Source organism: Mustela putorius, unplaced genomic scaffold (genome assembly GCF_011764305.1).
Source record: "Mustela putorius furo isolate JIRA1106 unplaced genomic scaffold, ASM1176430v1.1 tig00000129_pilon_pilon_pilon, whole genome shotgun sequence".
Classification (NCBI taxonomy): Eukaryota; Metazoa; Chordata; class Mammalia; order Carnivora; family Mustelidae; genus Mustela; species Mustela putorius.
In genome coordinates, this window is record NW_025421290.1 from 14530030 (window position 1) to 14545247 (window position 15218).

A 15218-nucleotide genomic window follows, 5' to 3' on the forward strand; every position below is an offset into this window, starting at 1 on the left:
GCATACTATATGGCACTGGCGGCCGGGCCGGCCCGGCCGCGCTACCTCATTGGCTATTTCACATTCAGAGGGAGGAGGAGACACGGTTTCTATCCCTGTCGATCACCCGCCTCCCACTCCACCCCTTGCCTTTCCCTCTCCCCCTGACCCCCAGGCACCTATACCTGAAGGGAAACACCGACATTCTTTTTAGGCCATGCTCCTGGGCGGGAAATTACCTAATGTGGCCTGAAAACTGGACAACAGGCTTTTTCAAAGAGAGTTCCTAGGATTCCAGCGGGAATATTAATTGTGTGGCCTTGAGGTCCAGATGCTGAACTCTTAACAAAGAGACCACCGTCAAGCATCCAGATGACAAAATTTCAAAGGAGACGATTGAGAAGCTTTTATATGTTCCTGTTTCCCCTTTACCTCCCTGTCCAAGATGACTTTATCAAGGATTTTGTATTCAAAAGGGTCCAGAATAGAATGTCACTAGGGAATGTTCCAAGGGGAAAAGGTTTATGCTAAACTAAAAAGGGGGAGATATTTGAATATCTTAGGATAATAGATGTATAAAGAGCCCACTGAAAGGACAAAAACAAGAAACCTTCAAAAGGCATTTAACATTCACTCACCTGGAGGTCTGGCAACACAACAAAGTTGAACAGGGTGCAACTAAAGATATAGACTGTTTAATCAATGTGTTTATCTCAGGGAATAGAGTGGAAGAGATCTAAGCTTTACATTATAATAAAGTATGGAAATTTAAGTCTTCAGTATGGACATTTTTCATGTAAATGTATGAATAGTTCTCTGGTGGTGATATTCTTGGTGGAAGCACCAGTTCTAAGTGCAGGTGTCTTCCAGGAGATCAATGCAGGATCAGCAGCCCTTTCAGCAGCACAGACAGATGGAAGACTGCCCTCTGGTTTGAGGTGAAATGCCTGGGGGTGAAGTCTGCTGCTGTTTGCAGTCAGGTCTCTTTTATGGTTTGCATGAGGTCTTAACACAGAAAAGGATGAACCCATCTCTGCTTCTGTGATTTCTTTGGGTTAGTTAGGTCCATCTGCTGGTATTCTTTCTCAAAATCCAACATTTTAATGACATCGTCTTAACATCATCTTTCAAGGTGGCTTTGTGCTGTTTCTGCTTCCCAGTTACCCGTAACTGCCTATTTCAGCACATTATAAAGAAGCTGTTAAGGTTACCTGCTGTCATGATCAGCTTGGTGAGATTTTGTTTTTGGTGGACAGGTTTGTTTCATTGCTGTCCAACCAAGATGTCATTCGATTTTGGACTTGCTTTTGTACTGTCCTAATGAAGACAGCACTGAAATCTCTGGCAGATTTAAAAATTCATAGTTATAGAAAAGACCATGGGTCTGTACCCCATGGAAATATGCAGTTAGGTATCCAGCTTTAGGACAATATCTGAGATTCACAACTTCCTTGAATTAAAAAAATTTTTTTAGAATAATTTTGACTTACAGAAAAGTCACAAAAAGAGTTGGAGAGTTCCCACCTACTCTTTACTTAGTTTTCCCTAATTTTGACATTTTACATTACAATGATACATTTGTCCAAACAAATTAACATTGCTGCAATATTATTAACCAAACTGTAGACTTTATTTGGATTCACCAGTTTTTCCATTGATGTCTTTCTTCTATTTCACAATCCAATCCAAAATATGACACTGCATTTTATTCATTGAATTTTTAAAGCATATTTATCAGAGCAGAGTAGACAGGAGGTAGGATGGTTTAGTGGAAAAAATGTGGACTTGGGGATCAGCTAGCTAGATGTAGGTTTGGTTTTTTTAAAATATTTTATTTATTTATTTGACAGAGATCACAAGTAGGCAGAGAGGCAGGCAGAGAGAGGGGAAGCAGGCTCCCCGCTAAGCAAAGAGCCTGATGTGGGGCTCCATCCCAGAACGCTGAAATCATGACCAAACCTGAAGGCAGAGGCTTAACCCACTGAGCCACCCAGGAGCCCCTAGACGTAGTTTTAATCCTAGTTCTGCCTTTTATTAGCTACTTGATATAAAAAGTGGACAGGTTTGTTGTGATGATTAAATGAGATAAGGTGTGCCAAAAAGCACCTGGCACATGATTAATCTTTGTTAAATGTTTGTTTGTTAATGTTTGTTACCTTCCTCCTGATAGTGCAAAGTAGGAAACTTTTTTCAGTTGCATATATCCAATGAAAACTCATTTGGCTATATTATAGGATGACCCAAGTTCAGTTCATAGGACTCTTCTTCAGGCTGTTATCCATTAAATATAGTGCGTTTATTTGGAAAACCACTTACTGGGTTTCTGCATGTCTTCTGAGCATATCTTTTGCCTCCAGAGCACCAAGTTCAACAGATCATATAGAAGTAACAGTGACCTTTTGTGAATTTGCAGCCTGTAGCTACAGTGGTATTGTATAGCTCCAGGAGGAGATTCCTGTAGAACCAGAAGTGAAATGCAACCCCCAGCTCTGGATTCCTTTAGCAGGCTGAGCCTCAGGCTCATTCTGGCAGCAATTCGAAGTGGGACCGGAGGTCTTCCACTTCAACAGGGTCAGCTCCTTGGGAACGGAACACCAGACTTGGAGTCAATCTCCCAGCACTGGTTTACAACTGATTTGTGAAATCATTGACTACTTCTATTCCCCACGTCTGCCATGCTGTAAACACTTGAGTCTGCTGTATTGATATGCTGTCTAAAGGGGTGTTATGACTTGGGAAAACAGAGTTGAGGCTGGGATTGTGTGAGGGTGAAAACCAACCTGCTTGCTTCTGGATCTTTTCCTTCCAGCCTGAGGATAGCAATGAGCGAATATGGAGAACTTTTGCTATTTTAGTGTATTGAAGAAAATCTGGCTTGGCCCAAATTTTTACTCTTTGCTTGAGTATATTTAATGGTGTTGCCGAGAGTAGAGATGTCCTTTCTCAAGGCTGACTTTGGCTGCCTTGGTAGAGGGATAGATTGAGGGAAGGCCTATATAACTGTATCGTGTTGGGCTCTTTCCATTTCTGAAGCTCATGTACTGGTACTATTAAGAAGTTAGGTTGGAAAGTAATCTCCCAGGTAGAGGGGGCGATCTAGTGTTATTTAGTGACCAATAGTTGGTGATACGCAGTCAGCATTTCTGAAGGATCATTCATTTGCCAAATATTTATTTGGTCCTGATTAAGTGCAATTTATTAGGTACCAGGTGATAGCAAGATGAATATTTTGGGGTCTCAGAAGGGCTTAAAATCTGGTGGGAGAGATAAAATACATCCATTAGGAAATACAGTAGAGGGGATGGGAGTAGTGAGGATAAAGAGGTTAATTTGGGGAGGATGAGGGCAATAGGGAGTGGATTTTTTTTTTCAAGATTTTATTTATTTATTTGTCAGAGAAAGAGAGAGAGAGAGACAGTCAGAGAGGGAACACGAACAGGGAGAGTGGGAGAGGGAGAAGCAGGCTTCCCGCGGAGCAGGAGGCCTGATGGGGGGCTTGATCCCAGGATCCTGGGATCATAACCTGAGCCAAAGGCAGATGCATAATGACTTAGCCACCCAGGCATCCCTGGGGAGTGGATTTTTTTGCTAGGTCTTTAGAGACAAGAATTTTGAGAGGACAAGGTTAGAGATCGATAGAGGAAGAGGGAAGAAAATGAGTAGAGCATGGAGCCATGAAAGTATGTGTATATTTCTGAAAATATTGAGTAATTCAGTCTGTCTGGGTTGTGGGGTTTGTATAGTTGTGTGGTGGGAGATTAGCTTAAAGGGCATCTTGGGGACAGATTTTGAAGGCTTTTGAATGGAATGTTCAGTTTGCTGCGGCATGAAGCACCCAGTGGTCCAAGTCCACAGCAGTCTGTGTGTAATGTCATAGCCATGACACATAGCCAAAGTGTCCAGGGATGTACACTTTCCACAAACCAAAGCATTCAGAATCCTTTTTCTGGGGTTTTTCACATTTTAATGAAGAAAAAAAGTTAAGACTGGTAGAGGGAGCCTTGGATGTAATGCTTGGAGTTCTTAGTAACCAAGCTATCTACCTGTGGAGAACATGGATGAGCAGTAGGTAGGAGGGAAGGTGACCTAGTGAGTCTCATGGGTGATAATGGAGGGAGAAGATCCCTGAGTCTCATGGGTGATAGTGGAGGGAGAAGATCCTGGCAGAGAGTGAGTGAGTGCCCGGTTCTAGTCCTCTCCCAGGTGTAGCAGCATTCTTGCCTTTTTTGTGGTGCTGCAGATTTCTCTAGGAGCCAGAAGCCCCTCCTTGAGCTAGACTCGACAAAAAGATGAATTTATTGGAATCTGATACCAAACAAGGTGAAAACCTGGAATGCAACTGGTTGAACTTAAAAGACTTGTTGTCCCATGTCACTTGCCCGTTCTCTTTTGTCGTCAGTTTTAGCCTTTCAAAGGGTTTTACCCAGAAGTTGGGAACCAGGGCTCCCAGGATTTTTCAACTCACATTTTCTGTCTTCTTACAGGGGTTCTCCTGCTTTTCTTTTAATGCCAATTTGAAAAATTCTAGAGAAGATCTCTGATTGGCCCAGTAAGGGTTGTATGTCAACCGGTAGGCCAGAGGGCCAGGACTATGATTGGCAAGCCCATTAGAAACACAGAAGCCTGTTGGGGAGGAGTTGTTTTGCATTAGAAGGGGGGAGGATGCTATCTTTAGTCAAGGGACAAAACAATAAATAAATGTCACCTGAAGATGAAGTAAGCCCAGTCTGGATCCATAGCCTGGGGGCTAGGAAAGGAGGGTCTGCATTAGAGAAACATTGCAGCAGGAAGACAGGGTCTGTAGACATGGTAATGCTAGAAGATGAGCAGATATGGGAAGAGAAATAGTGGGCCAGTTGGTTCACTGTTGGGCTGCTGCTGTCTTAATATCTGTAGGAAACCTGATAGTTTAGCAGTTTTTACAAAGGCTGAGAAGTTCCATTTGAATCAGAAGTCAGATGCTGTGAGGGCTTTCCTCTTCAAAGCTTTCTGATCATTCTTAGTGAACCTTACAAGTAATTATGGTATACATTTCAGAGTTTCTATTATGTACAAAGCATTGCAGTAGGGCCACATGTTATGTAATTTGATAATTGTAGCAACCTCGTGAAGTGTATTACCTGGAGGAAAGTAGCTGAGGTAAGGGAGGGTAAGAAATTTGGCTCAAAAACAGGTCTGGGTCATTTAAGAGTAGTCTAAGTTCTCATTACCTCTACTTTATCTACTTTAGATACTACTACTTTTATAGTACTGTTAATAAAGGCTAACAGTTATTGAGCTCTTACTCTGTGCTAAGCACTTTAAATGAAATAACTCATTTAATCTTTACAAATACTGTCCTTGATTTATAGTTAGGAAAACTGAAGCCTGAAGCCCTGCAACTAGAAAGAGATGAAGACAACACTTGAATCCAGGTCTCTTGGAGGCAGAGGCCAGATCTCTAAGCACAACTTTCTACTGTCTCCAGCTGCATGAACGATGCTTGTCCAGTAAGAGTTCCAAGTCAGCCGTTGCTACCATTCTTCTCTGATAAGTAGTTCACAGCGTGGGAAAAGGATAAAGCTGGTGGCAATGTTTCCTCCCACAGTCTTCAGTGCTTTCTTTGCCTTGGTGTCAAGATTTGCGCTAAAGGCAAAACAATTCACAAAGTGATTAGGGTCTCCTTTTCAAGGACATGATTAAACAATAAACAAGAAGGCCAACTTAATGGATGATGTCTCAGTGTAGTATTGGCTAAAAAAAAAAAAAAAAGAAAAGAAAAGAAAAGAAAAAAAAATTTAAGAGAAGCGTAGAGGGCAAAGGAAGAGGGAAAGAATCTTAAGCAAGCTCCATGCCCAATGCAGAGCCTGATATGGGCATCAATCTCACAGCCCTGAGATCATGCCCTGAGCTGAAATGAAGAGTCAGGTACTTAACTGACTGAGCCATCCAGGCACCTCTTGGCTAAAAATTTTATTTGCTCACTGACCACATTTACTCTTTAACCAGAAGTTCCTATTCTATTAAAATATAAAGATCAAAAAGCTGTCTTTATTTTTATGTTATTTATTTATTTTTTAAGATTTTATTTATATATTTGACAGAGAGAGAGAGAGATCACAAGTAGGCAGAGAGGCAGGCAGAGAGCCCGATGCAGGGCTCAATGCAGGACTTGATCCCAGGACCCTGAGATCATAACCTGAGCCAAAGGCAGAGGCCTAATCCACTGAGCCACCGAGGCACCCAAAGTTGTCTTTATTTTTAGAGAGCTTCACTCTGAGTCATGTATCTGGTTTGGATGTGGTCTTTTTCAATAAGACAATAGCTGCACAATAAGCCTCCAGGTCAGCCTAGCATTTGCATTGCCTACTTTAGTAAACTTACATTTGGTTAGCTCCTGTTAGTGAACAATACTATGATCAAGCAGATGACATGATTTGTTTATTAGGCGAATCCCTGATGTCTACATTTTAATATAAGCGCTGTGCTGTTGTAGCTTGCTTTGGTCCACTGGTTCCTAGATGTGGTATCCAGCTGTTCGTCAGGTTCTCCCTCCGTAACCCATGGAAACCCCAACTGTATTACCACACCATGGGTTTTCTACTGAGTTTGCCGTTTAAAAAAGTGGGAGTTGGAATGTTCCTTTTTATGTTTTTATTGAAAAGAGCAAAAGTGCTATGAAAAGGTAAAATGACTGTGTGTGTATATAGCTGATATTCTTTGTATGGGTTAATTCGAAAAACTTTGCATGCCTACTTTTGATGGAATTTGGGTCAGATTACAAGATAATGCTTGGCTTAAAATTTTTTTCACAGTAAACTAGTATTTGATGCTCATTCATTCTTCACTGTACTTATTCAATAAAATATCAACAAATCCTTATTATGTGGTTGAACATGTGTCCCTTATGGAGGGAGGAGTTTATTCAATAGAGCTCTATATAGACTTTGTTTTGCAGTCTTGATAACTGCATTGAATGTGGCTTACAATTGCCAGAGACATTCAGGCTCTCAGATCCTACAATTGCTGAAATAAAGTGTATACTCCTGGAGGTGTTGGGAGGGGGATGTAAGAACCAGGTGACGCGGTTAAGTATGCTTGACAGTCTTGAAGCAAGTGGCTATCTGCAGAGCAGATGCTAGATACAATGTATAGAAGTATCTGACATTTAGTGAGAATCTGTAATATTTAGGGTCAGTGTAGGGGCTTTTGTTCTAGATCATTTTCCCAAACTTCTACCTGCCAATACATAGTATTTTCTGTGCTTGCATGAGTGTGCAAGTATAAAGGAGATTATAGATAGCACAGGCTATCGAATTGTTCAAAAGAAAATGCCAGTCTAAATTATTGATTATGTACACAGGGCATAAATTTTTGAAAACATGATAATGTTTCCAGACAGTACAAGATGGAATCTATGTCTTAGATTTCCTTAAAAAAATGCTGCTGGATGCATGGAGATGGAGCTTTGCGTACAATTTACCATTTTAATAACCCCAGCGGGAGATCTAAGGTAGTGTACTGGCCTACGGAAGCTAAGACAGAGCACCCGGTGCAGGACCGGAAAACTTGCTGCCGGAACCTTTGTGCTGCAGTGTCTCGCCTCCGGCCGGTGCTCATTCTCAAAGGGACCGTCTCAGCCGAGTGCCTGTTGGTAGGAACCCGCTTGGCGTCGGGTCTGTGGAGGTTTGGGGGTGCTCTGGCTGTAACTGAAGCAGGCGTCGGAGAGAGTCCATCGGAGAGAAGGCGCCATGGACGATCAGGGCTGCCCCCGGTGTAAGACCACTAAATACCGCAACCCTTCCTTGAAGCTGATGGTGAATGTGTGCGGACACACGCTGTGAGTCGGGGGACCGTGGGTTCCGGGGGGGGGGGGTGCGGGGGTGAGACGCGCAGGGTGGGAGGAGGGAGCAGGGAGAGGCTTGGCCTCGGCTCTGGGGAGGAAAGAGGGCGTCGTTCGTTTCGACACTGAGGAGGGACACGGGACGAGGAGCGTTGTTTCTGTGAACGGACTCCAGCCGCCAGCCCCTGAGCCGCGCCGGCCTGCTTTGGACTGCTGGTGCCCAGATGTCGTACCCAGCGGTTTGCCAGGCTCCCCCGCTCCACAGCCCATGCGCTTCCACACCGCGTTGACAGCGGGGGTCCAGCCGTGTCGCGGGCGAAGGGGCGGCGGATCGGAGTGTTTTCATTTCACGCGCAGTATTTTTATGGACAAGGGCGAAATGGCTATGAAAACAAAATTCCGGGGCACCTGGGTGGCTCAGTGGGTTAAGCCGCTGCCTTCGGCTCAGGTCATGATCTCGCGTCCCGGGATCGAGTCCCGCATCGGGCTCTCTGCTTGGCAGGGAGCCTGCTTCCTCCTCTCTCTCTCTCTGCCTGCCTCTCTGCCTACTTGTGATCTCTCTCTGTCAAATAAATAAATAAAATCTTAAAAAAAAAAAATTCCTGGGAGTTTCTGCTTGTGTTCATTATGGGGGTTGATTTGAAAACCCCCCGTCTGTAAACCCGTTTGCCTTGACGGAGTTGGGTCAGATACGTCTCCTCGCTGAAAGGGAGAAAGTCTAGATTCTCGGCAGTTGATTTTGGAGAGAGAATGATGGCTGGCATTTAACGAGGCCACCTTGTGTGCCAGGCACTGTTCTAAGCTTTTGCCATGAGTTGTCTCCCTTCATTCCCTCCACAGCCCCATGAGGTGAGTACCCGTCTTATTCCCATTTCACAGAGAAGGAGGCCGAGACTGCTCAAGGTCCCTTATTCAGTGGGCCCTGCTAGAATTGGAACACACCGTGGTTGACGGTGGAACGCGCATTTTGGGGAAGGGACAGGAAAGAGGGAGGTTGAGTTTGCGTATTTTGAAGAACAAGTGCAGGAATTGGTCAATATATATTTCTTGTCACATTTTTTTTTTTTTAAGATTTTATTTATTTATTTGACAGAGAGAGATCACAAGCAGACGAAGAGGCAGGCAGAGAGAGAGAGGGAAGCAGGCTCCCTGCTGAGCAGAGAGCCCGATGCGGGACTCCATCCCAGGACCCTGGGATCATGACCTGAGCCGAAGGCAGAGGCCTTTACCCACTGAGCCACCCAGGTGCCCCTCTTGTCACATTTTTAAAAAATATATTTTATTTATTTATTAGAGAGAGCGCCCGCATGATGGGGGGTCGGTAGGGGCAGAAGTTATGGCGGCCAGTGTAGGGGGAGCAGACTCCTTGCTGAGCAAGGAGCCCCATGTGGGACTCATTCCCTTGACTGCTGGATCCTGATCTGAGCCTAAAGCGAAGACTTCACCTACTGAGCCGCTCAGGCGCCCCTTCTCGCCACGTCTTTATGGTCACATGTAGTATAGTAAAGGTGGTTTTCTAAAGCACTTTGGGATTAAAGGTGATATATTATGGTGAGCATATATATATACATGTAATTTCTCTGAGGTTTCTTAGAAATAAAAAATGACATATAAGCTGCAGAGTGATAGACTAAGTCTTTGAGTAAGCAAAACTTGCATGATCAGTTGTAGTTATTATAATAAGGTTTATTAACTTGCTTAATTGGTACTTTTTCTTTTATTTTTTTTCAAATATTTTATTTATTTATTTGATAGACAGAGATCACAGGCAGGCAGAGAGGCAGGCAGAGAGAGAGGAGGAAGTAGGCTCCCTGCTGAGTAGAGAGCGACGCGGGCCTCAATCCCAGGATGATCCCAGGACCCTGGGACCATGACCTGAGCCGAAAGCAGAGGCTTTAATTCACTGAGCCCCCCAGGCGCCCTGGTACTTTTTCCTTATTTTCATTTTCTTTTGCTCTATCCAGTAAAGGGAATGCAATAGAACTGTGATTGAATGGTTTAAGATTAGAAATAAGGTAAAAGTAATAGAATGCATGGTAAAGGGGAAGTGAGATAAACAGTGTATAAAGACTAATAGGTTTTTAGGGAGATTTCGTTCAAGTTCTCTTCATTTGCCTGTAGCAGGTGTGTTGGTGCTCAAAGAAAGTGAATTTGCTTTTTTGAAGGATACTAAATGTAATTTTCTGCCAGATGTTTCCCTGCTGAGCAGAGAGCCCCATGTGTGGCTGGATCCCAGGACCTCAGGATCATGACCTGAGCCGAAGGCAGAGGCTTAACCCACTGAGCCACTCAGGCGCCCCTGAAATAATTTATTTTTAATTAGAGATTGCTTTTGTTGTTTCCTTAGTCCTTCTTGTTTTCTCATAAGAGTTAAGAATTATCTAAGTTATTGGGGCCTGGCTGGCTCACTTGGTAGAGCATGTGACTCTTGATCTTGGGGTTGTGAGTTTGAGCCCCACATTGGGTGTAGAGATTACTTAAAAAATAAAATCATTAAAAAAATTGTCAAAGTTATTCTTGTGTTTCATTTATTTTGGTTTAGTTACTAACTTGTTAGATATAGCCCACATTTTATAGTTCTTTTTTGACTTGATATATGAACAAAATGAATAAGAGTATATAGAGTTTTGGCTAAGATAATAAACTTATGATTTTGAATTCTTTGCACGGTCCCTATATAGGGCTTTGGCTTTGGGCAAATTACTTCTTGTACTCATTTTTCTTATCTGTACGATAGAGGTAGCAGCACTACCTATATTACAGTGTTTGAGGATTAAATACTATATGTAAAATATTTGGAGGTGTTTTATAGAGTGTCTGTCTCTACTGTCAAATACAGTATATGTTTAATATTATCTATGGTATTTGTTTGACGCTATCATATTCTTACTTGTGGGTAGTATGTGTGCTAAGCAGAAATGAAATTGAAACAGGAGTCATTTGGGCTACTATGAAGGACTTGCACAATAATGATTATATTTAAATGAATTCAAGAGACTAATAATATGCTAAAATATAGGTTTAATTATAGTGACCCTAGGGTGATAGAGTGAGTAGGAGTAGTGATTCATGAAAGATATGAAGTGTAGGATTATGGAAAGATTAATTAGGGTGTATGGTTTATGGGAGAAAATACAGGAGCAAAAAGGAGAAAGGAGGTGAAACATTCCGAAAATACTCCTCCCTTACCTGCTAGTAGTTGAGGAAGCATATTCAGTTCAATCCAGCAAATACCCAAATGAATTGATTACATGTACATGAAAGAAGTTTGGATTCCATGTTCGTTTGTTTTTCAATTCAAGGATGAGCTTTGTTTTAATTACAGAAAAGTGTGATTTTTTTCTTTTTCTTATTCAGGACGACTTGTTTTAAGAAACAGGCCTTTCGTAGAAATCTTTCATAGAATTCTGGAGCCATACTGATTTAGATGGAGTTATAACTAATTCTCATTTAACCAGGTCTTTAACAATAATTTAATTTTAATCCCAGCCATTCTTGACAAAACTCATCTCTGGAAACTTTAGATGTATTTGATTTTACTAAATCCACTTTTTTCATTTTAAACATGCATAAGACACAGAGTAGTAGAATAAACAAATATGTCCTGATATATAAAAGTCAGCATTTGGCCATATTTACTTAAGACCTTTTTCTCTTCCCTTTTCTATTCCTGCTTCTTACCTACTGATGAGTTTCTGAGAGTTACTACTATGAATTTTACTGATTGCATCTCTGTGGTATTAATATGTTCCTCTGTATTTTCTCTAAATTATTAGTTTTATTTATTTATTTAAAAGATTTTATTTATTTATTTGACAGAGAAAGAAATCACTAGTAGGCAGAGAGGCAGGCAAAGAGAGAGGGAAGCAGACTCCTTGCTGAGCAGAGAGCCTGATATGGGCCTTGATCCCAGGACCCTGAGATTATGACCTGAGCCAAAGGCAGAGGCTTAACCCACTGAGCCACCCAGGTGCCGTTTTAGTTGTAATTAGAAGCTATATCAGGTTAAAGCTCAGTGGGTTAAGCCAGAGAAAGAATGACTCATAAGTGGCATTAATTTCTTTGTTCTAACTGATACTCTGGACTAACCTTTATGCAAATTAGGAAACAGTGTCTCCTTTGGGCAGGAAAAGTAGGAAAAGGGACTCATTCTTGGTAAAAGAATTTGAAAAAGGGGACTTTGTAGATATATTATTGTTAATTTCTAATTTTCTGTTGTGGTAGGAGAAGATTATTAAATTTCAGTCTTTTGAAATCTTCTGAAAACTTATTTATGGTCCAGCAAATGGTCTATTTCGGTGAGCAGTCAGTGTATATTTGAAAAAAATGGGGGGACCTGGGTGGCTCAGTAGATTAAAGCCTCTGCCTTCAGCTCGGGTCATCATCCCAGGGTCCTGGGATTGAGCCCTGCATCAGGCTCTCTGCTCAACATGGAGCCTGCTTCCCTTCCTCTCTCTCTGCCTGCCTCTCTGCCTACTTGTGATCCCTGTCTGTCAAATAAATAAATAAAATATTAAAAAAAAAAAAGAAGAATGTTCTGTGACTGCTGGTGTATTATAAATGTCGATTAGGTCAACTTGGTTGGTGGCTTTACTCAGATCATCTATATTTTACAAATTTAATGTCTACTCATTTTATCAATTACTCCAACTAGATTGTGGATCTGTCAGTTTCTCCTTTTAGTTCTGTTATGTTTCATGTATTTTGAAGTTCTCTTATTAGGTACATAGATATTTAGGATTGCTGTGTTGTCCTGACGACAATCTCCTTTTGTCATCATGAAATGTCTCTTTCTGTCTCTTGAAGTATTCTTTATCCTGCAGTTTTTGTCTGAATTAAATAGTCATGTCAGTTTTCTTATGCTTACTGTTTGATGGTATATCTTTTTCCATCCTTTTACCTTCAACCAGTTTATATTACTAGTTAGTTAACATCTTGTTCTTTTATCTGGCCTTCAAATTTCTGCCTTTTAGTTGGTGTATTTGTCCTTTTATATTTAATGTGATTATTGATCTCATTGAGTTTAGGTCTACTTGTTTTCCGTTTGTTTTGGTTTTTGTTCTTGTTCCTTTCTTGCCTTATTTTGATTAATTGCATATTTTAAAGTATTGGCCATTAGCAATAGCTCTTTGTTATTATTTTAATATTGTAAATAGTTTTTGAGTGGTTTCTCTACGTATAACAATGTATATCTTTATCAAAGTGTATTTAGAGTCACTATCTGACACTCTCCATTTTTCACTTCCCATTTAGCAACTTCTCAAACATGAACAATGTAATTCTGTTTACTTACCCATTTCATCTTTTAGGCTGATCATGTATCTTTTACTTCTATAAATGATTCAGTATTGTTATTTTTGCTTTAAACAGTTGTCTTTAAGGAAAAGTAGAAAATGAAAAAATAGTCTTTTTAAAAACATTTTTTGAGATGTAATTCACATACCACAAAATTCATCCATTTTAAGTGTAGAGTTTGTGGCTTTAAGTATATTCTCCGAGATTGCTTCCATTACCACAGTCAACTTTAGAACATTTTTGTCACTTCATAAAGAAACCCCTCGGTCACTTAGCCATCACCCTCCAAACAGTCCCTCTCCGCCATTGCCCCCCTCTAGCCTGAGGGAACCATTAATCATTCTTTCTCTACGGATTGCCTGTTTGACGTAATTGACATAAGTGGGATCATTCAATATGTGGTCTTCTGTGATTGGCTTTTTCATTTCATTTTTATTTTTTATTTATTTATTTATTTATTTTTTAAAGATTTTATTTATTTATTTGACAGAGATCACAAGTGGGCAGAGAGGCAGGCAGAGAGAGAGAGGAGGAAGCAGGCTCCCTGCTGGGCAGAGAACCTGATGCGGGACTCGATCCCAGGACCCTGGGATCATGACCTGAGCTGAAGGTAGAGGCTTTAACCCACTGAGCCACCCAGGCACCCTCATTTCATTTTTAAAAAGATTTTATTTATTTATTTGACATAAAGAGAGAGAGAGAGAGCACAGGCAGGGGGAGTGGCAGGCAGAGAGAGAGAGGGAGAAACAGGCTCCCTGAAGAGCAGGGGAGCCTGATGTGGGACTTGATCCCAGGACCCCAGGTTCATGACCTGAGACGAAGGCACTTGCTTAACCAACTGAGAACCCAGCCCTCTCTGTGATTGGCTTTTACTTAGAATTAATATTTTTATGGTTCATCTATGTTGTAGCCGGTATCAGCACTTTATTTCTTTCTGTTACTGAGTAGTATACCATTGTATAGATATATCACTTTTTATTTATCCCTTCATTAGTTGATGGATATTTGGGTTGTTTTCACTTTTTGGCTCTTGTGATAATGCTGTTAGGAACATTCATGTACAAATTTTTATATGCACAAATGATTTTATTTCTCTTGTACTTAGGAATATATATATATGTATATATATATATATATACATATATATATATATTAAAGATTTTATTTATTTGACAGAGAGAGAGAGAGCTCACAAGTAGACAAGAGAGGCAGGCAGAGGGAGGGAGGGAAGCAGGCTCCCTGCTGAGCAGAGAGCCCGATGTGGGGCTTAATGTGGGACTTGATCCCAGGACCCTGAGACCATGATCTTAGCCGGAGGCAGAGGCTTTAATCCACTGAGCCACCCAGGCACTCCAGGAGTATAATTTTTGGTTCATATGATAACTAAGTTTTACTATTTCAGGAAGTGTAAGACTGTTTTTCAAAGTGGCTGCAGCATTTTACATTCCTGCTAGCAGTGTATGAAGGTTCAGTTTCTCTACATCTTTTGCCAGCACCTGTTATTTAACTTTTCTTGGGTTATAGCCATCCTACTGGGTATAAAGTGGTGAAAAGTAGTCTTTTATATTCACCTACTTATTTACTGACTTGGTGTCCTCCTTCTTCCCTTTGCCTGAAGAATTTTCCTTAGCATTTCTTGTAGGTCTGTTGGTGAATAATTTTCCTAGATTTTGTTTATCTGAAAGTGATATTATTTTGCTCTACTTGTGAAGGATTATTTTTGCTGAATATGAAATTAGAGGTTGGCATTTCACCACAAGAAAGATACTGTTTTCTGATCTCCATTGTTTGTGATAGGAAGTTGGCTGTTACTCAGGTCTTTGGTTCCATTTACATAAAAACCTTTTGGGGCCGCTTTTAAGATTTTTTTTCTTTAATTTTTGTTTCTGGCAGTTTGAGTATGTTCTAGTTGTATTTTTGTTTGTTTGTATTCATCCTAGTTGAGGTTTGCTGAGCTTAGTAAGTCAGTATTTTTTATTCTATTGGAAAATTTTAGTGATTTTGAACTATTTACACTTTCTTCTTATTTTGGAACTCGAATTACATGTATGTTGGACTCTGACATTCTCTTAAGTCCCAGTGGTATGATTTATTTTTCTTCAGTCTTTTTTCTCTCCCTTCT

The 15218-nt window shown here is 40.9% G+C and overlaps 1 protein-coding gene across 2 annotated transcripts in view; it reads left to right on the top strand.

Annotated features, from left to right (window-relative positions):
- Positions 1 to 5442: 5442 nt before the first annotated feature.
- Positions 5443 to 15218, top strand: part of MNAT1 (MNAT1 component of CDK activating kinase) — a 205730-nt gene continuing 195954 nt past the window's right edge. The window contains exon 1 of one of the 2 annotated variants that reach the window (XM_045070215.1): positions 5443 to 5468. In XM_045070215.1, coding sequence (XP_044926150.1) covers positions 5458 to 5468 — 11 coding nt within the window. In that variant the 5' untranslated portion in view covers positions 5443 to 5457. Of the gene's footprint in view, positions 5469 to 7573; positions 7799 to 15218 lie in introns of those variants that run through there. The other variant, XM_004738880.3, reaches the window with a different exon arrangement.